The sequence below is a fragment of the Phacochoerus africanus genome, chromosome 3, assembly GCF_016906955.1.
Source record: "Phacochoerus africanus isolate WHEZ1 chromosome 3, ROS_Pafr_v1, whole genome shotgun sequence".
NCBI lineage: Eukaryota > Metazoa > Chordata > Mammalia > Artiodactyla > Suidae > Phacochoerus > Phacochoerus africanus.
This window is the reverse complement of record NC_062546.1, coordinates 161,428,634-161,448,947: the sequence shown is the minus strand read 5'-3', so window position 1 is coordinate 161,448,947 and position 20,314 is coordinate 161,428,634. Positions and strand designations below refer to the sequence as shown.

Here is a 20,314-nt window from a genome sequence, read left to right as displayed (position 1 = left end):
AGGTTGGTTTTATAATCTCCATTTTGTAGATGAGAAAATGGGGCTCACATCACATTGTTCACTAAGTGACAGAGCCAGAATACAAAGCTATAGGGGACTAAGGTATCGTGCTTATGCTTTTTATAATTTTCCAGCATGAAGAAGGCTAAATCCATAAACATTTGGAAGGCTTAGGATGCACTTTACGTAAAATATATGACTTCACCTAAGCAACTCAATCACAAAATGAGGAACCTTTTATTACAAAGCAGTTGAGAGTTTCACCAGCTAAAATTCCCCATCAATTATCCTGAGGCCTCCTAGCTCCTTATGGCATTTCTTACAAGTATCTAGGTAGAAAAATAATCAGGGACAATGTTTGCCCCCAAATAATTTACTAGTCCTCAAAACCATTCCCTATTCTTTTTTATTTTTTCATATACATGCACCAACATAATCTAAAAGCATGAGGCCATATCAAATAATTACTCAAAGTACAGAACATAAATTCAATTCACTGTGAGGACTTGCCACATGAAGGTTTTAATTTATTTAAATGCGCCCCTGAATTAAGGCAAAGCAAGACAGTGGCACAGCCTTCTTTTCTGTTTTAGATGCTCCTGTCACCACTGACTATGTCTCTGCCAACAAGATTTAATAAAGGAGCACAGGATATGTCAGGTCTTTAGTAGAGAAGAGCATATAAGAGTCTCCATATATTCCAGTGCAGCTACATTCCCCTATCAAGACATAAATTTAAGCTCATATTAAATCTGATATAAATTGAAGTTTTAAGGGGAGAGATAAACATATTAAGCCATTCTAATGGGGAAAATCAACAGGTAGGGACAGAGAAACTCTGGAATCAGAATTTCCCCAACGACTCCACCCTGAGACTGTCACCTGACTATTAACAAAAGCGGACCAGCATTTAGGGGCTTTCTTAGTTTTGACTAATTACCATCTAGTTCACAATGTACACATGTGCCAGGGTATGCCAAAGGACAACCCCCTCCCCAGGGCACAAGATACAAAAGAAGTAAAATGCCCATGTTTGCACCTGCTGGAGAAGGAGGTCTTTTAATAAACCAAGGAATAAAAGGGAAAGCCATGGTTTGGAAGCGAGGTAAAAATCACATTACTTTGGAACGTAACAGATGAAGGGTTAGATAACACGATCAAAGTTTCTTTACTTAATACGTAATCTCCCTTCCCGGAAAAAAAAAAAAAAAAAGAAATGGTCCAATTCTTGATGAAGGCTTATAGAAGAGTCAGCTTTGTCTCAGTTTTGCCAGGAAGGCCAGAATGACAATGAAAGCCCACGATGCAGACACCACCGACCCTGCTCCCCTCTACCTGCTCAAAGATACACGTTAGGAAAAAGTGTCTGAGTGGCACTGAGGGTTCTTCCAACGGATCTGTGCCCCTTCACTAAAGGGAAATGATACTGCTGGCAATAACTGAAGGTCTGCAAGCCAAGGAACTACAATCTGTCTCCCTTTGGACTTGTTTCGAATCACCATCCTTGAAGAAATGATGTCAAATGACTGCTGAGTTACTGAGCATAACTGATGGAAATTTCAGTGGAAAACTCGGATTCTGAACTAATGTTTCATACATTGGGGAATACGCTCTGATATCAACTCTGTTTTCTGGAATAGATAACATAACTGTCAAGACGGACAATTTAGCAAGTTTCACGAATGACAAGCTTTAAAGTCAAAAAGATGGGGCAAATGTCTTCTTACAAACCATGCACTGTGTACATGTTCTACAGTAAAAGAAAGCAGGGGTGAGTGCTCATCTCAGGTCTCTCGGCCAGGGTCCTACACAGATCTTGGTATATCTGCAGGTCACAGGCTTATGAGAGACCTCAGACACTTGGCATTGTGACATGACAATGTTTTCTTTACTTCCACCTCCATGTAGGACTTTCTTTTCTTTTCTTTCTTTCTTTCTTTTTTTTTTCCAGCCATACCCACAGTGTCCAGAAGTTCCTGGGCTAGGGATGCAACCTGAGCCACAGCAGCGACAATGCCATATTCTTAACTCACTGTACCAGGAGGGAATGCCAGCATTTTCATTTTTAAGAAATCAACTTCAGGTTTTACTCAAAAGTCAGAATCCTGAAGTGTCAAAGTGCTAAAAACAAAACAAGACAAAACAAAAACCTCAGCCTTAAGAAGAGATTAAAAACAGACACTGTTTATCAATGAATATTCACTATGAATATTCAGTAGCTGTTAAGAACTGACTTATGTACAGGTAAGGCCCCAATTTTACCTCTCTCTATATATACATATATGTGTGTGTTTATATATGTGTGTGTATGTATGTATGTATACACAGTCCCAGAAAACAAAGCAGATCAAAGTTTCCTTTAGGAAATACTGTAATAGGCAGTTTTGCTCCCAATCATACATTCACCATCAATTAATTCAAAATATGATATAATAGGAAGAACAAAACTAAAAATCTCAAACAATTTTTTTGGCCTTTCCCCGCCCCCCCCAGGGCCGCTCTCGTGGTATATGGAAGTTTCCAGGCTAGGGGTCAAATTGAAGCTGCAGCTGCTGGCCTATGCCACAGCAACGCTGGGTCCAAGCTGCTTCTGCAACCTACACCACTGCTCACGGCAACACCAGATCCTTAACCCACTGAGCAAGGCCAGGGATCAAGCCCACGTCCTCACGGTTACTAGTTGGGTTCATTACACAACTTAAAAGAGTAAAATTATATTCCATATGCTACAAAATAGCATGAATGCTCTATACATATGGATTAAATAACATGCCATGAGATAGTCAGCACACAAATTAACTGCATCATAAATTCAAAAGAAATGTAAAAGGAATTCAGAGCAATCTGTTCTATCTCCACCTTCCCTGCGAGTAAGGTGGGCACTTCCTCCTGTTTTATGATTCCACGTGGGAGGAGTTGCTGAGATTAACTCTCCAGCCTCTCTCAGCTCCTTACTCCTTTCCTTGGCAGGAGGAAAGACTCCTCTGGAAAGCGAAGTTTGGAAGAGAAACTGGACATGTGTGGACAGCTCAGCCCTCAAGTTCCCCACACTGAGTACAAATTGAGCTCCACTTCCACAGGGGCTGTAAGATAGATGGGGCAAAGCACTCAGGAGAGGCCAGGGGTTGCTCAGTGCTGTCAATGCCTGCCTACCTGCCAGAAGATTCCTAGCACACCCTCTTGAGTGATAAACCCAAAGTCATTTTCTTCAGCCTTGCCTCTAACAGTAAGAAAGCTGCTTCCTCTCCAGCTTGATTTCTAGGCATTTTTCTGACATGCTTCCCAACTAGGTGGGGGGAGGGGGGGATATTATCTATCAGACCTCTGTCTCGGTTTCTGTCTGCTGCATAATAAACACCCCCCAAAACATGCAGCTCTTCTCATCTGAACCAGCTTGGCTGACCTCTGCTGGCAGGTTGGCTGGCAGCTGGCTGATTGGAGATGCCCTCACTCCTAGGTCTGGTGCTTCATTCCACATGTCTCTCATCATCCAGCAGACCTGCCCAGGTTCTTACGCACGGGGTGATGAGAGTTTCCCCACAGAAGCAAGAGAGGACAGGCCTCAACACAGAACCAATTTTCGAGTCTCTCATTGTGCCACATTTGCGAATTATCCCACTGACTGAAAAAAATCTCATGGCCAGGCGTTCAGTCGTTGAGCAAGGGGACTCCCCAAGAATGTGGGCACAAGCTAAGAAACCACGGTGACCATTCCTGAAAACACCCTATCAGCTTTAGGTTATTCAAAATAAAATGGTCACTAAATCTTTTCACACTCTTCCCATTGAGGGGTGGTATCTACATCCCCCACACCTGACACTGGGCAAGCTTGGACTTAACAGTTGAGTCAAAGCAATGCTATATGATTCCCCAGGCTACTCAGGCTTCTTCCCAGTTCTCTTGGAGAGTTGCTGTCATGTTACTCCTGGAACACTCCCTTCTCAGAACCTAGCTGCCCTGGAGGAAGAGGCCCAACTCACCTGAGGCCATATGTAGGTGGCTCTAGTTAACAGTCTAGCTGAGCTCAGCCCTGAATCACCCCAGCCCAGGAGCCTGAAGGTGAGTGACGAAGCCTCCAGCGGACTCCAACCTCTGTTCCTGCAAGTCGCCCGCAACCCCAGAATATCCTCAGGTGAGCCCCCATACATTGTGGAGACAAACAAACCCTGCTGAGCTCCATCTGAGTTCCTAACCCACAGGATCCAAGAACATGTAAAATGACTGCTGTTTTACTCCACTAAGTTTGGGGGGGGGGGCAGGGGTGCGGTATTGGGCAGTAATAATAACTGAACCACACACCAATTTCTACTTTTATTTTCCTTCATAACCACAGGATTATTTCACTTCTTTCAAGTCGGACAGAGATATCAGGAACAGAGGAAGCTTGATTACCAATGAATTTGTTTGCCTTTTTGGGATTTAGAAAAAGTGTTCTAAAAGGATGAGCATAGAATAGTCCGATAAAATCATCCAATAAAGACGTATTATTAGTCAAACTTCTCTATGTTAAACTGTGCTTCCTACACATTAGGTATTTACATGATTATTAGTCAACTCAACACTTTCCATGTCAGACACTATTTTAGCTGCTCTCATTCAGCAACGAACCATGCAAACTAAGTCTCTGTCATTATAGGGTATATATTTGGCCAGGAACTAGAGACAATAAACAAATAAATATACAAAAACGAAAAGAAGCAAACATTTATTGACTGCTTACCATGTGCCAGTTACAAGTGGTTTAGATATTGACCATTTACAACTCATCACAACCCTATGAGACCAGTACTTTTCTCCTCATTTTGAAGATAAAGAAATGGAGGCACCGAGAATTAGATAATTTGCTGTTTAGACATTAGATAATTTTCTGTTTAGACAATGGAAACTACATGATAAATCATTGAGAGCTGCATGAGTAGGTTCATGGATACGCCCCAAAATGATAAAGCTGGAAAATATAGAGCCTGCCTATATTTAAGCAACTCCCTCCCCATCTCTAGCATTCACTGAGCACCTACTGCGTGCCAAGAATCCCTCTAGGCTCTCGATACACGATTGTGAATGGGACAGTTCTATCTCCTGTCCTTACAGTTTCCTAAGGTATAGGCACACTTGAAAAATTAAGGCTTCTCCATAGCTCTGTGTCTTCTTTCAGGAGACAAAATCCCTCGAGACCTGTACCACATTTCCTCCAGTTTGAATTGACATTTAGTGCCACAATTACAAGAAAGTATCTGAGGTATAACTGAATCACTTTGCTGTACACCTCAAACTAACACCACATTGTAAATCAACTATATTCCAGTATAAAATAAAAATTAAATTTAAAAAAGTATCTGTGACTATTAAAAAAGCAAGAGGTTGCTGAACGAACATTGTGAGTTCATAACGCTACATCTAAAATCCTCAAATGTAAATGCATAAGTTTTAGGAGACCAACAAGTATTAACAAAGTAGGAGAAATATTACCTCACATCAGCCAAACAGCTCGATATGCTTCCATATTTTATCTTCTCTACTTAGGTAAATGTTTGCCATTTTCTATTTTTGCAACAACTCTCTCCTAGAGACCCTAAGCTCAGGGATACATAGCTTTCAAGTGACTTCAAGACTTAAGTTTTAGGGCACACCTCTCTCAGAAACAGAGAGTAAGGCATTGGGCTTTCTTTTCCACTTCCTTGGTACACAACTGGCTCAAGTGACCCTGAGACTTTTTCAAGGCAATAACTAGAGCCAACAATGACCTATGCTTTCACTGGGTGGCTGCTGGGAAAGGAGGCAAAAGAGACTTCTGACACAATGGAAAATCCTGTGTTCTTTCAAGACTACAAGCAGTTAACTTTTGGCAGCTTAGAGGGAACCAGAGTGGGTTTACCCGTTGCTTTATTCCCCCCTTAAGCCAGCAGGCAGCAGCTCCCAGTGGCCACCTCTGACTCAGTCCTCTATATACATGGGTGAGATTTCCTCTTCTCACCACTAATGTATCTCTTTCCTTTCCAAAGAAGAGGATACTCCAAAATACCAGGGTGTTCCCACCACCACAAATTTCAATATAATTTCATTGTGGGAACAAATGGTAACAAACACCATATGAGATCCATTCATGATGATATATTAATCTTCATTGGAAATGAACTGAGCATTTACTATTTATTCTCCATGGATACTGCAATTAAAACTTCAAAATGTAAAACCTAACGTAATTTCAAATATTTATAATAAAGTCATCCTTAAATATTTTCCTAGAGGCCTCAAGAGTAAGACTTGATTCAATCTTTCCAGAATGTTCTATAATAAAAAAGTTAATTTATATTCATTTTAAAAATAGTGCATCATTCACTACTACATACAAAATCAGTAAGTAACAAGGACCTACTGCATAGCACAGGGAAATCTACCTCTGCAAATGGCCTATATGGGAAAAGAATGTGCAAAAAAAATGGACAAACATATAACTAAATCACTTTGCTATATACCTGAAGCTAACGCAACACTGTAAGTCAACTACACTCCAATAAAATTTTTAAAAATAAGATTTAAAGAGAAAACAATAGTTTAGTCTTTAATAACTAGAGTTAATTAGTCTTGCAAGAAACCAGTGCTAATGATTTACAAACATCTTTCAGAATATAAGCTAATCATTCCTTAATACGGTGGTCTTAAAACTGAGGTATACTTTTTCCTACATGGCTGTCATCAGTGGCCATACACTGTGAAGGAGGCTTGTGTGACAAACTTGGCAGGGTTACAATCGTTTGCTTCTGGTGGTATCAGATACGGTTTGCCTGAGTACCTCTACTCCTACATAAATAGAACTATCCTAGCCAATTTCATTTCAGATTAAAACATCCTCTTCAAGAAGTTTTTCCAATAATAGCACAATTTTACAAATATAGATAATCTCAGTGCATGACACACAAACTAAAATGGGAAATTATTTAAATACTACAAATGGTAGAAATGGGAAGACTCATGGAATTCATCCAGTTCAATCCTGCTGTTTCCAAGAAGAGGACGCTCCAGCCTTAGAATTTCACTCTACACATTTTTTTTTTTTTTTTTTACTTCAGCTGCATAGTTTGCCCAAATTACTAAAAACACTAACTTTCAAATGGCATTCCTCTGGTTCTAGAGTTCATCAGGAGAATCTCAGGGGCCACTTTGGGGTCTCAGGGTTCTGGCTACTCATGTACTACTGTTTAACCAGATCAGGCCTTGTTTTATCCGTTTCATATCTGAAACAAAATTTCAATCTGGAGAAGGAATGCCACTGCTATAACAAAACTGGATGATCAGTGCTTTGGACACTTGAGTCAATTTGTTATTTTTGTATCTAGCACAAACTTAGATTTTTTTTTTCTTTTCATTCTAACAATCCCAATAGCATCTTAGGAGGTGAGGAAGTCAGAGGCAGTGGGGTAGTGTGGCCTTCAAAAAAACAAGAGGCTAACCAGGTTGTGGCTCCAACTGGAGGTGCATGAACCTGAGTTGTCATCATACACTTTCCAAACCAATCAACTACGAAATCAACATGAGCAGAGACATCAGGGCAGTACCACACATACTGCAGCTCCAAAGCACTGACGAAGGGGCCTTACTGACAAAAGATTCTGATCACTGCGCTCACTCTGGACCTGGAGCGAATAAACAGATCAACCTGATTTTGTTCAATTTTTTTCATTTTCTACAATCAGAAGTCATGATTGCAGTAGTAAATCCATGTCTCTACTTAACAGATGGCTCACATTTCAACCACCTAAATACACTGGAAGACAAAAGTTCTCACTAAAATTTGAAATATAGATTTTTCTCATTTTATTGGATGTTACCCCAAAAGTTATTAGGTGAAAACCAATTATTTATATTTTGTTTTTAAACACAGAATAATTTTGTTAAAGAAAGTAATGGCTGGAGAGTCTTTTTATTACTAGATTCAACTGAAGGCCTACAAAATATAAAATACAGTTGGGTTAATACTTACTTCCTTAGCAGACTTTTAAAATGTTTTTCAAAGACTTTTCAAAAAGTTTGAAAGACGTCAAATGATCTTTTAAAAGATCTAGAAACTGAGTACTGTAAAACAATATGCTGTACAGCAGAAATTGACAGAACAATGTCAATCAACTACAATAGAAACAATAAAAACCAAAAAATAAAAATAAAAAAATATATAAAACAATCTGAAGTGAATAGGTTAAAAATCTAAGTATAGAAAAAGGACATGTATTCTTATATCTATCTCTTGAAGACACGAGTAGCTAAAATATTCTCTTCTATGTTTTACTATTCTGAACTTCTTTAAAATACTCACAGTTACTTATCACTCCTCCCAGCGGATCGCCTTTAAAATCGAATTCAATATCCATATATTTGCCCTGCCAAAGAAAGACTTTGTTAAGTTTTCAAGTTCACCTCAAAATATTCAGTCAGTGTATCTTCTTAAAGCACAGCATACTAAGCCCTTTATACATCTGTTTAAATGTAATTAAGAAAGATAGTTTATATAACTGTGACACAAAACAATATGCCCCCATAAATAATTCATACTAAATACCCATTAGCTGGAAGTAAACATATCCCATTGCTAATGTAAGAATAGATTTTTTCAGCCATCATGATAACTTTTCCATTTCAGTTATGTGTTTCAAACCTCTCAAGGGTGTGTGTATTCAAGAATAAGAACAGGGAAAAATAAGTATTCCTGGCATATGTACTACCTGGGGCTATCAATTATTTCATTTTTATAAGCTAAGTATGTTTTAAGCCAAGGCTAGACTTTCCAAACACACTGGACAGTGAATATAATGGAACACTTCAAATTCTGTCTTTATATCTACTCAAACCAAATGCACAATTGTGTGGTGGGATCAACTCAGAATCAAAAGCTGATTATTATTACATTCTCTGGCTTTTGACCTAGATTATGCAGCAATATATAACCCATGTTCATATTATACTTTATAGATGGTACCTTAAACACACGTGGAGTCATACCATGATTTTTTAGAAAAAGGGTCTATGATTGTCTGGTTAAAGAGTAACAAGCCTAACAGAAGAACCCTGACAGCTGTTTTTTTGTTTGGAAAGGGGTATGTTGATCTAATAAGGAGTCTTTGGTTTTGTTTCATGTTCTACCTTAGGCAGATCGATGGTTTGTAAATCATTCTCCCAGAGAATTACTTTGATCCTGTTTTCAAAATAATGGTAAGGGAGAAGAAACACAATCACATGGCACACAATCCACAATGCCATTTGCGACTTTTTATTATCTTGTGCATGGCCCCGATTCTCCTTCATTGTCATGTGGGTCATCTGGCCTTTTTAAGTCTTCATTTAGTCATTAAGCAAATGTCTATCAAGCATTTGCTAGATAGTAATGTGGGCATAGCTCCCGCCCTCAAGGAACTTACAATCTGGGGGGGAAAATGAAACATCAACAGCACGTAAGCCTGTACGGGGATGCATCTCACAGTGGATCACGGTGCTGGGCACAAAGAACAGGGGGCAGAGGGGGGTGGGAAGTCTGCCTTTGCTTAAATGCAGAGAATCAGGAGAAGTTAGGCAGGCAAGGAGGTAGGTAGAGTATCAGGAAGGAGCAGGTATGAGACTGGTATCGGTGAGGACACTAAGGGAGGTCAGAGCACATCATGACACCAACATGTTCTCCTAACAGCAAAGCTTATCATTAAAGGTTCCTCAACAAGGATGCCATGATCAGACCTGCCTCTTTCCACTCTGGCTACTGTGGAATGGACTGGAATGGAGCTATCATATGTAGCTGACAGAGGTGGCAGCAATTCGGGAAGAAATGGTGGTGGCTTTTAGCAGGAGTGGCAAAAGAAGAAAGTAAACAGAGTTGAGAGCTACGCAGAGAGTCACAATGACAGGTTGCGGTTGGACTCAGAGGTAAGAAGTAAGGGGTCGAGAATTTGAAAGTACAAGAATGTGGCCCAGGCAACAGAGTCGACAGTGATGCCCTCCAGGATGGGAGGGGACCCTGGAGCTATGAAGGGGGAAGAAAGAATAATAGCTTCACTATAGAGTCAGTGGTTGGTCACACAAGAAGGGACAATTTTGATGGACGGTAGAACCTCGACACAGGAGGCAACAGGTGGGGCAGGTGAGTGTGGGACACGAAGAGTGTGGATACTAACATGGGGACAGGTGAGGCATCAGGAAACAGGGCCAGTTTGGTTTGAGAGCTTGGAGATGCTGATTTCTGTGAAGTAGGCATATCATCATCATCTGAGAGGGAAGGATGGGAGGTTTGAAGAAAGTAGAATAAACACTGCAGAAAAGGGAAAAGGAAGCCGACCTGGCTAACTCTTGAAGAGCACTGAGAACTCAGCTGATGCGGTACTGATGACTTCCTAGAAGCTTGGTTCAATAACCAACAGTTTCCTTTTATCTTGTAGGCAGTAAACAAAATAAAGTCTGAGACCCTGATCCTGCTACTCCAGGCCCCCCAGCTGGGGCCCAGACCCATCTTTTCAGGCTTTGGGGACATGGCTCCATTCCACAGAGCCTCTGGCCTGTCCCCGAACTCTGGTAAATGCAGGTCCACACTGGTTTCTCTCCTTGCTTTCTTCATGCTGTGCTGCCAGCTCCTCCTGCTCTCTACCTGATTCTGGCTTCTTTAATTTTACAAGCCCACTCAGGACTGTCCCCTGCCCCTGCCCCAGACTCCTCCTGCATTTCTATTCAGAGCTTTCATAACACGTCATCTGTACTTTTCATGGGGAGACTTACTAGTTTACGTGTCGTGTTATAATTATTTTTAGACATGCTCATTTTTCCTGACTAGTCTCTAAGCTTCTTAAAAATAGGTATTCAATCATCAATAAATGCTTCCTGAGTGTCCACCATGGCACCAACCCAGGGGCCACGCCAATGAACATGAGGCCAAGGTGCTCACTTCCACACTCCTGCTGTCTAGGGTCAAGGATGCTGTAAATGGGGGAAGTGAACACAGTAACTCCAGAGACTGGTAAACACCTAAAAGATGAAAACAGGATGATGTCACAGACTCTGCGAAAGGCATCATGGATGTTCCCAGGCCAGGAATCAAACCTGCATCACAGCAGTGACAGCACTGTATCCTTCACCGCCAGGCCACCAGGGACTCCGGTGAGTCTCTTTCTTAATAGAAGCTCAATACGTCAAATCAGAGTGCTGGGGGAGCAGCACTGGAGGGCCCCTCCATGGGAACACTGGTCCGCACTGTCAGCCACTATGACATGTGTAACTAGGCCATCACAGGGTCCACCAGATTTCTCATTGCAGAGATCCAGACGTTTATTCTGGGTTAACCAGTCAAACACAGTCGAAGGAAATGTAATTTCCCTGGAGTCATAAACCTCTGTTATATATACAGTAGTAATTTTAAATAGAGTAGAGTCCTACTATAATATTTTAACACAGACTTGAGTATACCTGGTCAAAGTCACAGATCACAAAGCAGAGAAATGACTAAAAACAGGACATGAAATGATTTAGCTTATAATCAAGTATTAATCTCATATCTTAATACCTGTGTTATGATAGGGTTTCTCTCAAGTTCCTTAAAAGCCAAATCACCTGCCAAGCCTTTCACTAGCTTTTATAGTATCTTTTAAGTACTGATGATTCTTTAAGCAATATGGTTCTCTACAGTTTTATGGTCTACAGACTTAATATATTTGAAAATATTTTTTGAAGTGTGTGTATGTGTGATCTGCCAAAAACAAAATTAAAATCTCTATCCTATAAAGAAGCTTAATCTATTGGAATAACTTCTATCTGCCCACACTTTGCACCTAATTCTATTTATGTAATGAGATTGGCCATTTTACCACAAAAGGAAAAGGCATGGCTCAAATCAGTTTTAACAACTTAAAGGGCTAATCGAGTGGAAAAAATTCAGTGCCTTGGAATTAGGAACCTTAGCCTTCCACTTTCCAAGCTATCAAACTATCTTCCACCTGAGGTCATTCTCATGCCTTAGGCACTAGATAATTCTAATGAGAGAAAACAAAGGGGGGGGGCTAAAAGAAGCTGGGGGGTGAGAGGTGTGGGGGGTGTGCAGGAAGGGTCTCTGGGGGGAGGCACAGAAGATCATCTATAATGGTCCCCAGTAAAGTGTATGAGAAGACATTTTATCAAGTAGATGATCCCTTATTATAAAATTTATAAAACAGGTTAAATTATAGAAAAAAGGAACCAATTTCAAAATGCCACCATCACACTCAACATATTTTCCCCAGCTGCCTCTAGGCAGTGTCTATGTCTCTGCAAAGACCAGAAGCAGGAAGGAAGGCAGCACAGCTGGAGAGACCCCAGGCCGAATGTGCAGAGTGCCTGCTGGAGAGTGATGGGAGAAGAGGCTGGGAAGGTTTCTATTAGTGGAATTAGCATTTTCCAACTCAGCCAGACTCAAAACACCAATCAGCCTCAATTTTTACTAGTCAGTCCTCCCCCTACCGTCCATTACTTGCCAAACTTCCTGGTCTTAACTCTATAATGTTTTAAAATATACCTCCATCCTTTCTGGCCCCCTTGAAGAAAGGACAAGAGCTGCAGCATATACTAACTTGATGCCTAGTTTACCCTTCTTCCTACTTAATTTCTGTGTCTTAACTATGACTTCTAAATACCCAAATTCACATTAGTAAAGAGTTAGCCTCATTTAAATTGCTCATGGGAGTTCCCTTAATGCTCAGCGGGTTAAGGATCCAGCATTAAGTCCCTGATGTGGCTCTGGTTACAGCTGTAACATGGGTTCCATGCCTGGCCCAGGAACTGCCACATGCCGTGGCCAAAAAATAAATAAATAAAAATTTATAAATAAACTGCTCATGGAATTTTATGATAGCAAATATGAAAAATAACAACTTGTCATTCCAAGAAGAATTAAAAAGGAAAATTTCAGAAAGCAAAAAAAGTCCTCATTGAACTTCTGGCCTATGTCTCAATAGGGATGGTGTTTCTTATTTTTTCAATGTGTGTATTAAGAAATGTTATACATCTACGGGTTGTTTAAATATACATGAACTAAATATTAGTGTTAACACTTATGCTTATACAAATACTTACAAATCTAGAAGAGTTGTCATTCCTTACAGTCTTGGCGTTTCCAAAAGCTGGTAGGAAAGAAACAGATGTGTGGTCAAAAGGGACAGAAAAATAGTTTCAGGCCAAAAGATAAAATAAATGTATTATTTGACATCTATAAATCCTAGAAATGTTAACTTGGAGCAATGACATTTCTGTCCAGAATTTCCATAGAATCCACTTAACACCAGTCTTAACAGCTGCTAAAGCTTCCATGTTTCCCTATAAATTCACAGAAAAGGGATCATTCCTAGGATTCACAGAATTTTTTTTAAGTACCACTGTAAACTCAATCTTGTCCAATTCAATTCCTTTTAACTGTTTGGACAGGAGTCAATGGAATGGCTGGCAAACAGGGCTTCTGTGCTCTTCTGCCATTATTACCAGTGAACAAGGTGATTCAGAGATGACCACTTAATATGATCAAACGTTTTCTAAAATGCAATGGATGAGGTTTCCAGGTAGAAAAAGGGATGAGAAAATTTAAATTAACTCTGAAACTAAAACTATTTAAATGTAATTAAATACATAACTCAAATACAGACAGAGTAAGAGATTCTGGAAACTACCATCTAAAAATGTCACATAGTTTCATTAGTGTATGTCCATCAGACCTAAGTGAAGCTTTCCAAAAAATAAAAACAAACACATTCACCCACAATGCAAAATCCAAGTCTGTCCCAATCAGCTGCTTGGAGGAGCTGGAATTCACCACAGGACTCCTTGCAAATGAAAGCACCTAAGAACCACAGGGATGACACTGCCCATGCACAGAATGCTCCTGTTTGACACAGGTATTTATTTCAGTGTCCTAAGGTAAAAGGATGACTTCACCAAGCTTACGCACAAGGCAGGAGCAAATCAACCTAAGCCATGGTGGTAGGGAATTCCTTGGAATAAATATAAATCAGTTAAGCAGAGGGGATCCTTGTGTGATGCTCCAAAGCCCAGTAGTGCACCTCACACTTTAATGTGTAAACCAAGCACCTGAAGATCAGGTTCAAGTGAAAACTTTGGTTCAGTGAGTCTAGGGATGGGTATGAAATTCTGATTTTCTACCAATACCCTCCCCACCCCATCTCAGGCTGTCCTGGGAGCTGTGGGACACAGTATAGCTGGCAACACCTGAGAGTGATGCATGATGATGTGGCCAAAAGAAATCAATCTTTAGATTAAGAGGCCGGGCATCAAACCCCTGGAAGCCTCTGCAACTTCATTAAATTAAACAGAGGAAAGAAGATTAGGGTAACAAGAGCTCAAATGACTACTACTGGCCCAAAGCTGGTCCAAGTTTTGGAAGCAATCACCTGATCAAGGTATGAAACGCTCACTTTGGATATTCAGTAGCCAAACCTGCTGAGTTATATTTCATGGGAGCTGGTATTTTTATTTTTGATTGTAAAAAAAAAAAAAGGGGGGGGGGATTCCTGCTCAGTTAAGAGAAAATGCACAAAATCAACACAGGGCAAGTTCTTTGATTCAGAGATTCTACTTGGAATGGATGTGGTCTGGTAGATCTCTGACACAGCGTTCTCTCTTCAAGAGAAAAGAAGCTGAGATATGAAATAAGGAAAACTGCACATGGGAAATACTCAAATACTTGCTGAAGAGGTTCACATCCTTATCACACATCCACCACCAGCTAAAGGGCTTTTTCATTTTTGCTTTTTAGGGCCACACCCTCAACATAAGTTCTCAGGCTAGAGGTTGAATTGGAGCTGCAGCTGCCAAGCGGCCTACACCACAGCCACAGCAAAGCCAGATCTGAGCTGCATTTGTGACCTACACCACAGCTCACAGCAGTGCCAGATCCTTGCCCACTAAGCAAGGACAGGCATCAAATCGGCATCCTCACGGATACTAATCAGGTTCATTGCTGCTGAGCCACAACAGGAACTCCACTTAAAGAGCTTTAACAAGTGCAATTCTGATTATCTTGAGTGTTGACCTAGTCATCATGAAGACCATGACATTTTTCGTGTTTTCACAAGCTAGATCTTTGTGGTGGGTATGAAAATGCAGGGGTGCCAAGTTAACTAATTTGCATAGCCCCAAAGTCCAGCTCAAGATGCTGATACATAAAGGAGAGTTTATTGCGGCTTGAAGGTCAAGGGCAAGTCAAGGAATTGCTTCAAAAAAACTTTATTCAGGGCACCATTCGCAAGCTATAAACCATCTTTTCATCAAACAAATCTGAGTTGCACATTACAAAACACTGAGGTCTTTTATTGTGAGCCACAGAATCAAAAACAAGTGTTCCATTATAGAACACTTGAGACACATTCCTCAATTGTTTTTTTAAGTTCATTGTTCTAAACGTTCATTTACAGTAGCAGCTCCAGTTAAAAAGTAAAGCATTCCCATAAAAGATAATACATGCCCACAGTAGACATTTCTTCCATTTCCTGCACTAGGGCCTAGTTTCAAATACCACTGAATAAAGGGCCAGATTCTAATCACATATGCAAGCTATAGCATTCCACGGTGTTTCTGCTTTAGAGCACAGCATTCTTAGAATAAGTATCTACAGAAATACAACACATATAACTTAAAAGCAAAAGACAGGAAACAAAAAGTCAAATATTGGAATAATAAGATGGAGCTAGAACACTTTCTATATCAGCTTCCTTATTTGTTAAGGCACTGAAGGGGAAGAAAGATCTGTAGCAATATAATGCTGCTTTGGCCTTTGCTTCTCACAAGCAAAGTATTGTCATGAATCTTATTTCACTATCTAGGGGATAAAGATGCATGGTGTCTCTTTGCAATAAAGTGGAAGGAGAAGCTAGGCCTGAGTAATGAAGACAATGGGCAGGGTTCTGCCCCTCCATACTGAGGGGGTGGGGGGGGGGGCTGCTCACCCACCCCGAAGCAACTCTGCTTTAATCCATGTTAAACCTTGTCCTTCCATGACTTTGAACAAAAGGCTTAAACCAAACTACTCTTCTAGACCAGACATTCTGATCAGGGGCAGTCTTGTCCCCTGTGAGACATTTTCAGTGGTAAAAGCTAGAGGCAGGGTGCTGTTGGGACCCAGTGGTTAAGGGCCAGGGATGCTGATAAACATCCTACAATGCACAGGCCAGCTCTCCACAGCAAAGACTTGCCCAGTGCAAAATGTCAACAGCACCAAGGTTAGGAAACGTACCTGAGCCCAACAGCTGTGTTAAATGACAAGAAGGGCATGCTTACAATATAAAGCAATGAAGAGGGTTTTTCATCAACAGGGAAAGGCTTTGATTTACTGTTTCCAATATTTTGCCCTACCCCTAAGTAAGAGTATTTGGAAGCGGGGTCTCTGGGAGGTAATTAGATGAGATCATGAGCCAGCGCCCACTCACCCATCATCCTCCTCCTCCAAACACATCCTCACACAGAGAAAAGGTCATGTGTGAGCATGCAGCAAGATGGTAGCTGCCTACAAGCCAAGAGGCCTCAGAAGCAAGCCTACCTTGCCAGCAGGTGACCATAGACTTCTGAGCCTCCAGAAGTGTGAAAAAACTAATTTCTGGGAGTTCCCTTGGTGGCTCAGCAGTTAACAAACCCAACTAGGAGGCATGAGGATGCAGGTTCAATCCCTGGCCTTACTCAGTGGGTTAGGGATCCAGCGTTGCTGTGGCTGTGGTATAGGCTGGAAGCTGTAGCTTTGATTGGACCCCTAGCCTGGGAAGCTCCATATGCCATGGGTGCGGCCCTAAAAAGAAACAAACAAGCAAACAAACAAACAAATTTCTGTTGTTTAAGCCACCCAGGCTATATGAAACTTTGTTATGGCAGCCCAAGCTGACGAACACAAATGGCCAACCACAGAATTTGAGCTCTACAGTCAGGTTTAGGCTTCGTGTAACCCCAGGAAAAAACAACAACAACAACAAAAAACTGGTCCTTAATGTTTCTCTGGCATAGCCTTGCTTGTCCTGACAACAGAAATACCCAGCCATGGGTATTATCCTGAATGACAAAACAGCACTGTACTCACAGAGCTCTTCTCCACTGAGTTTTTCCTAACCATCAAGTCAAATGCAAATATCAGTTGATTATTATAAGCAAAATGTTAAGTAATTCAAATACAAATGGAAAGGGGAAAAAGGGATTGCAAATGGAAAAGCTCCTTCTGCACAAGTAAAGCATTCCCTCCTTCAAGCGTGTGAAGCCCAGAGATCCTAGGGCGCCGCCACCTGGCTCAGCAGGTATGGGCTGACTGTCCTCCTCCCTCTGCCCCCTCCAGCCCACCTCCCAGCCCACCAGGCACCTGAGTGCCCTGAAATCGTGAGTTACAAGTTATCATTCCAGTCACACTGACTCAAGGCACACAGACAGTCCTACCTTCCAGGACAGGGTTGGACTGTAAAAGCTGTTCTTTGACTTGATTCACTTCTGCTCCCTTTCCGCAAACAGCCGCTACATAGGACATAACAAGCTTGCTGGCCTCTGTGGAAGAAAACAATCCATATTTATAAAGAAATAGAATATTTTTAAATTTGGGGGGTAGGAGATTTGGGGGAGATGACCCACTGAGAGTCTTTTCGGATGCCTTCACTCCCGGAAGCAAATGTTTTGGAAACTTAAAAATATTCACACAACAAATCCAACTAGGAACCATGAGGTTGCGGGTTTGATTCCTGGCCTCGCTCAGTGGGTCAAGGATCCAGTGCTGCCGTGAGCTGTAGTGTAGATCGCAGACACGGCTCGGATCCTGCGTTGCTGTGGCTCTGGCGTAGCCCGGGGGCAAGAGCATCGATTAGACCCCTAGCCTGGGAACCTCCATATGCCACGGGTGCAGCCCTAAAAAGACAGAAGACAAAAAAAAAGAAAAAAAAATTCATGCTTTTTATTCAAGTGTGTCATTAATTCAGATATAACAGGATTTGTGTGCTTAAAGGTTGTCACTGGGTTGCTAAAAAAGTGGCTGAATAAACATAGCCAGTAAAATCTGAGAACTATCTGAAAGCAATTATTTGTATACAATTACTATATTGCTCACGGATGATTCAAGTCAAAATGAACTTGATAACCCAGATGTCTTTACCAAACATATTTTTTAAATTTAAGAAGATGTGGTACATACACACAATGGAATATTACTCAGCCATTAAAAGGAAACAAGTAACGGCATGTGCAGCAACATGGATGGACCTAGAAATTACCATGCTAAGTGAAGACAGTCAGACAATGAGACAACAACATCAAATGCTATCACTCACATGTGGAATCTAAAAAAAGGACACAATGAACTTCTTTGCAGAACAGATACTGACTCACAGACTGAAAAATTTACAGTTTCCAAATGAGACAGGTTGGGGGTGGGGGGAATGTACTGAGGGTTTGGGATGGACATGCTGTAAAATTTGGTTGTGATAACTGTTGTACACCTATAAATGTAATAAAATTCATTAATAAAAGAACTGCCCTTCCTCAAAAATATGTTCTAAATAGAACTGATCTGATTACAGTCAGATTAATCACTCTTCAAATTGATTAAAAAACCAAGCAACTAACCTAAGGATTTTGAACACAAGAAATACAGAAATTCCAGGGCAACTTCTCATTGTTTTCGTAGGCTTCATTAGTAGAAAGTTCACTGCTAAAAGAAGCAGGCCACCTGAGGCAAGAATTCACAGCTCAAACTTGTAAGCTGGGTCAAATTTGGTTTTGGTGGCTTCATCCTTCTCCTATCAGTAGTAACCGCGTATCTGCTCTCAGCATCTGCTTCCTAAGAACCTGACCCTTTTAAGACTAAGTCCCAAGGAACGATAATAAGATTTTCAGGGGAACTGAAGCCCAAAATCAAGTGACCCTGGGGCCATAGTGAATTAGATGAAGTGGAACAGGTTTCCCTTTGAAATGGCCTCTTAGAACATGTGCATGGTGGAACTCAACAAAGATCCAGAATGCAGCATTTTCCAAACTTACTTGGTATAGCATGTGCTTCTCATTGAACTGTCCTAGTTCTAATGTTCCGTAATCAGGATCTGGGAAAGACTCAGCTATTAAACAGGGGCCAGAATTAAACATGGGTCCACGCCTGGGCAGTCAAGGTAAGAAAGCCAGTCTCCCCAAATCTTGCTTTCTTGCAAGTCTCTGCTCTGGTGCCACTGTCCGAGAGGAGGAGAGCCTTCCCCAAGTGTGAGTGGCAGTACCCCATCTATGGGTGTAAGGGGACAAATCTCAATGCTGTTGTTTCCCCTGGGGAGACCTGCCAAGGCTTCCAGCCCATTTCCCACCACTGAGGAAATAACAAATGAACAACTGGAATGCAACCCTGCGTGTATGACCCAGAGCGTGCCTCAGGGCCTATCAACAACCCAGAAGCATCAACTAAGAACGAGAGCTACTGAGTACGGACAATCTATGCAGGTCCCATAAAGTTTTCTAGGAAATACTAACAAACATGGTTCAGAAGAAACAGGTGATCTCATGGAGCCCTGAGAACTGTGGTGGGAGGCTGGGTACTTCTTCAAAGGTTGGAATTAAGTCTCCCTCCGTTTGCCTTATTATTATTATTATTTTTTTTTTTTTGTAACGGCAATGAGTCCAAAAAGATTCTCTGATGGTCTGTGATGGCTGATTTCTGCTGTCTCCTTTTAAAGACTGTAAGAAAGAAACATCAGTCTCTTCATCTTTGCAATCCTCCTCCTCCAAAGGGCACTGTCTCTTAACACATCCTCCATTGTGCAAAGTTCCTGAACTACATATTCCATTGTTCTCAGGATTTAACTGTCTAAAGGCTGGTGAACTGTGTGGACATACCTCTGATTTGGATATTTATTCATTTATTTTGCTTTTTAGGGCCGCACCCGCGGCACATGGAGATTCCCAGGGTCGGGGTCCAATCGGAGCTACAGCTGCCAGCCTACGCCACAGCCACAGCAACGCAGGATCCGAGCCGCATCTGTAACCTACACCACAGCTCACGGCAACACCAGATCCTTAACCCAATGAGCGAGGGCCAGGGATAGAACCCACAACCTCATGGTTCCTAGTCAGATTCGTTTCTGCTGGGCCACAATGGGAACTCCATGGACAAAGAGTTTATATGCTATTAACATTTCATTTGACCTCTTGGTGCACCAGTCCAAACTAGAACTCTTCCTCCATCACTCAGGGATTCTTTGTTTCTAGGCTCTCTGGCTTTCAAGTTCAGGTGAGGCTGCCCTCCAGCAAATTCCTGACATCTTGTGCCGTCTGGTCTCCAACTACAGGCCAACTCTCTTGAATCGCCCCA

The 20,314-nt window shown here is 41.4% G+C and overlaps 1 protein-coding gene across 6 annotated transcripts in view; it reads right to left on the bottom strand.

Moving 5' to 3' along the window:
- Window positions 1-20,314, bottom strand: part of MYO1B (myosin IB) — a 190,520-nt gene that overhangs the window by 66,523 nt on the left and 103,683 nt on the right. For all 6 annotated transcript variants that reach the window (XM_047773096.1, XM_047773098.1, XM_047773100.1 and 3 more), the window contains exons 5-7: window positions 17,416-17,520; window positions 13,072-13,118; window positions 8,312-8,375 (exon numbers count right to left, since the gene is read on the bottom strand). In XM_047773096.1, the coding sequence (XP_047629052.1) occupies window positions 8,312-8,375; window positions 13,072-13,118; window positions 17,416-17,520 (216 nt within the window). The remainder of the gene's footprint in view (window positions 1-8,311; window positions 8,376-13,071; window positions 13,119-17,415; window positions 17,521-20,314) is intronic.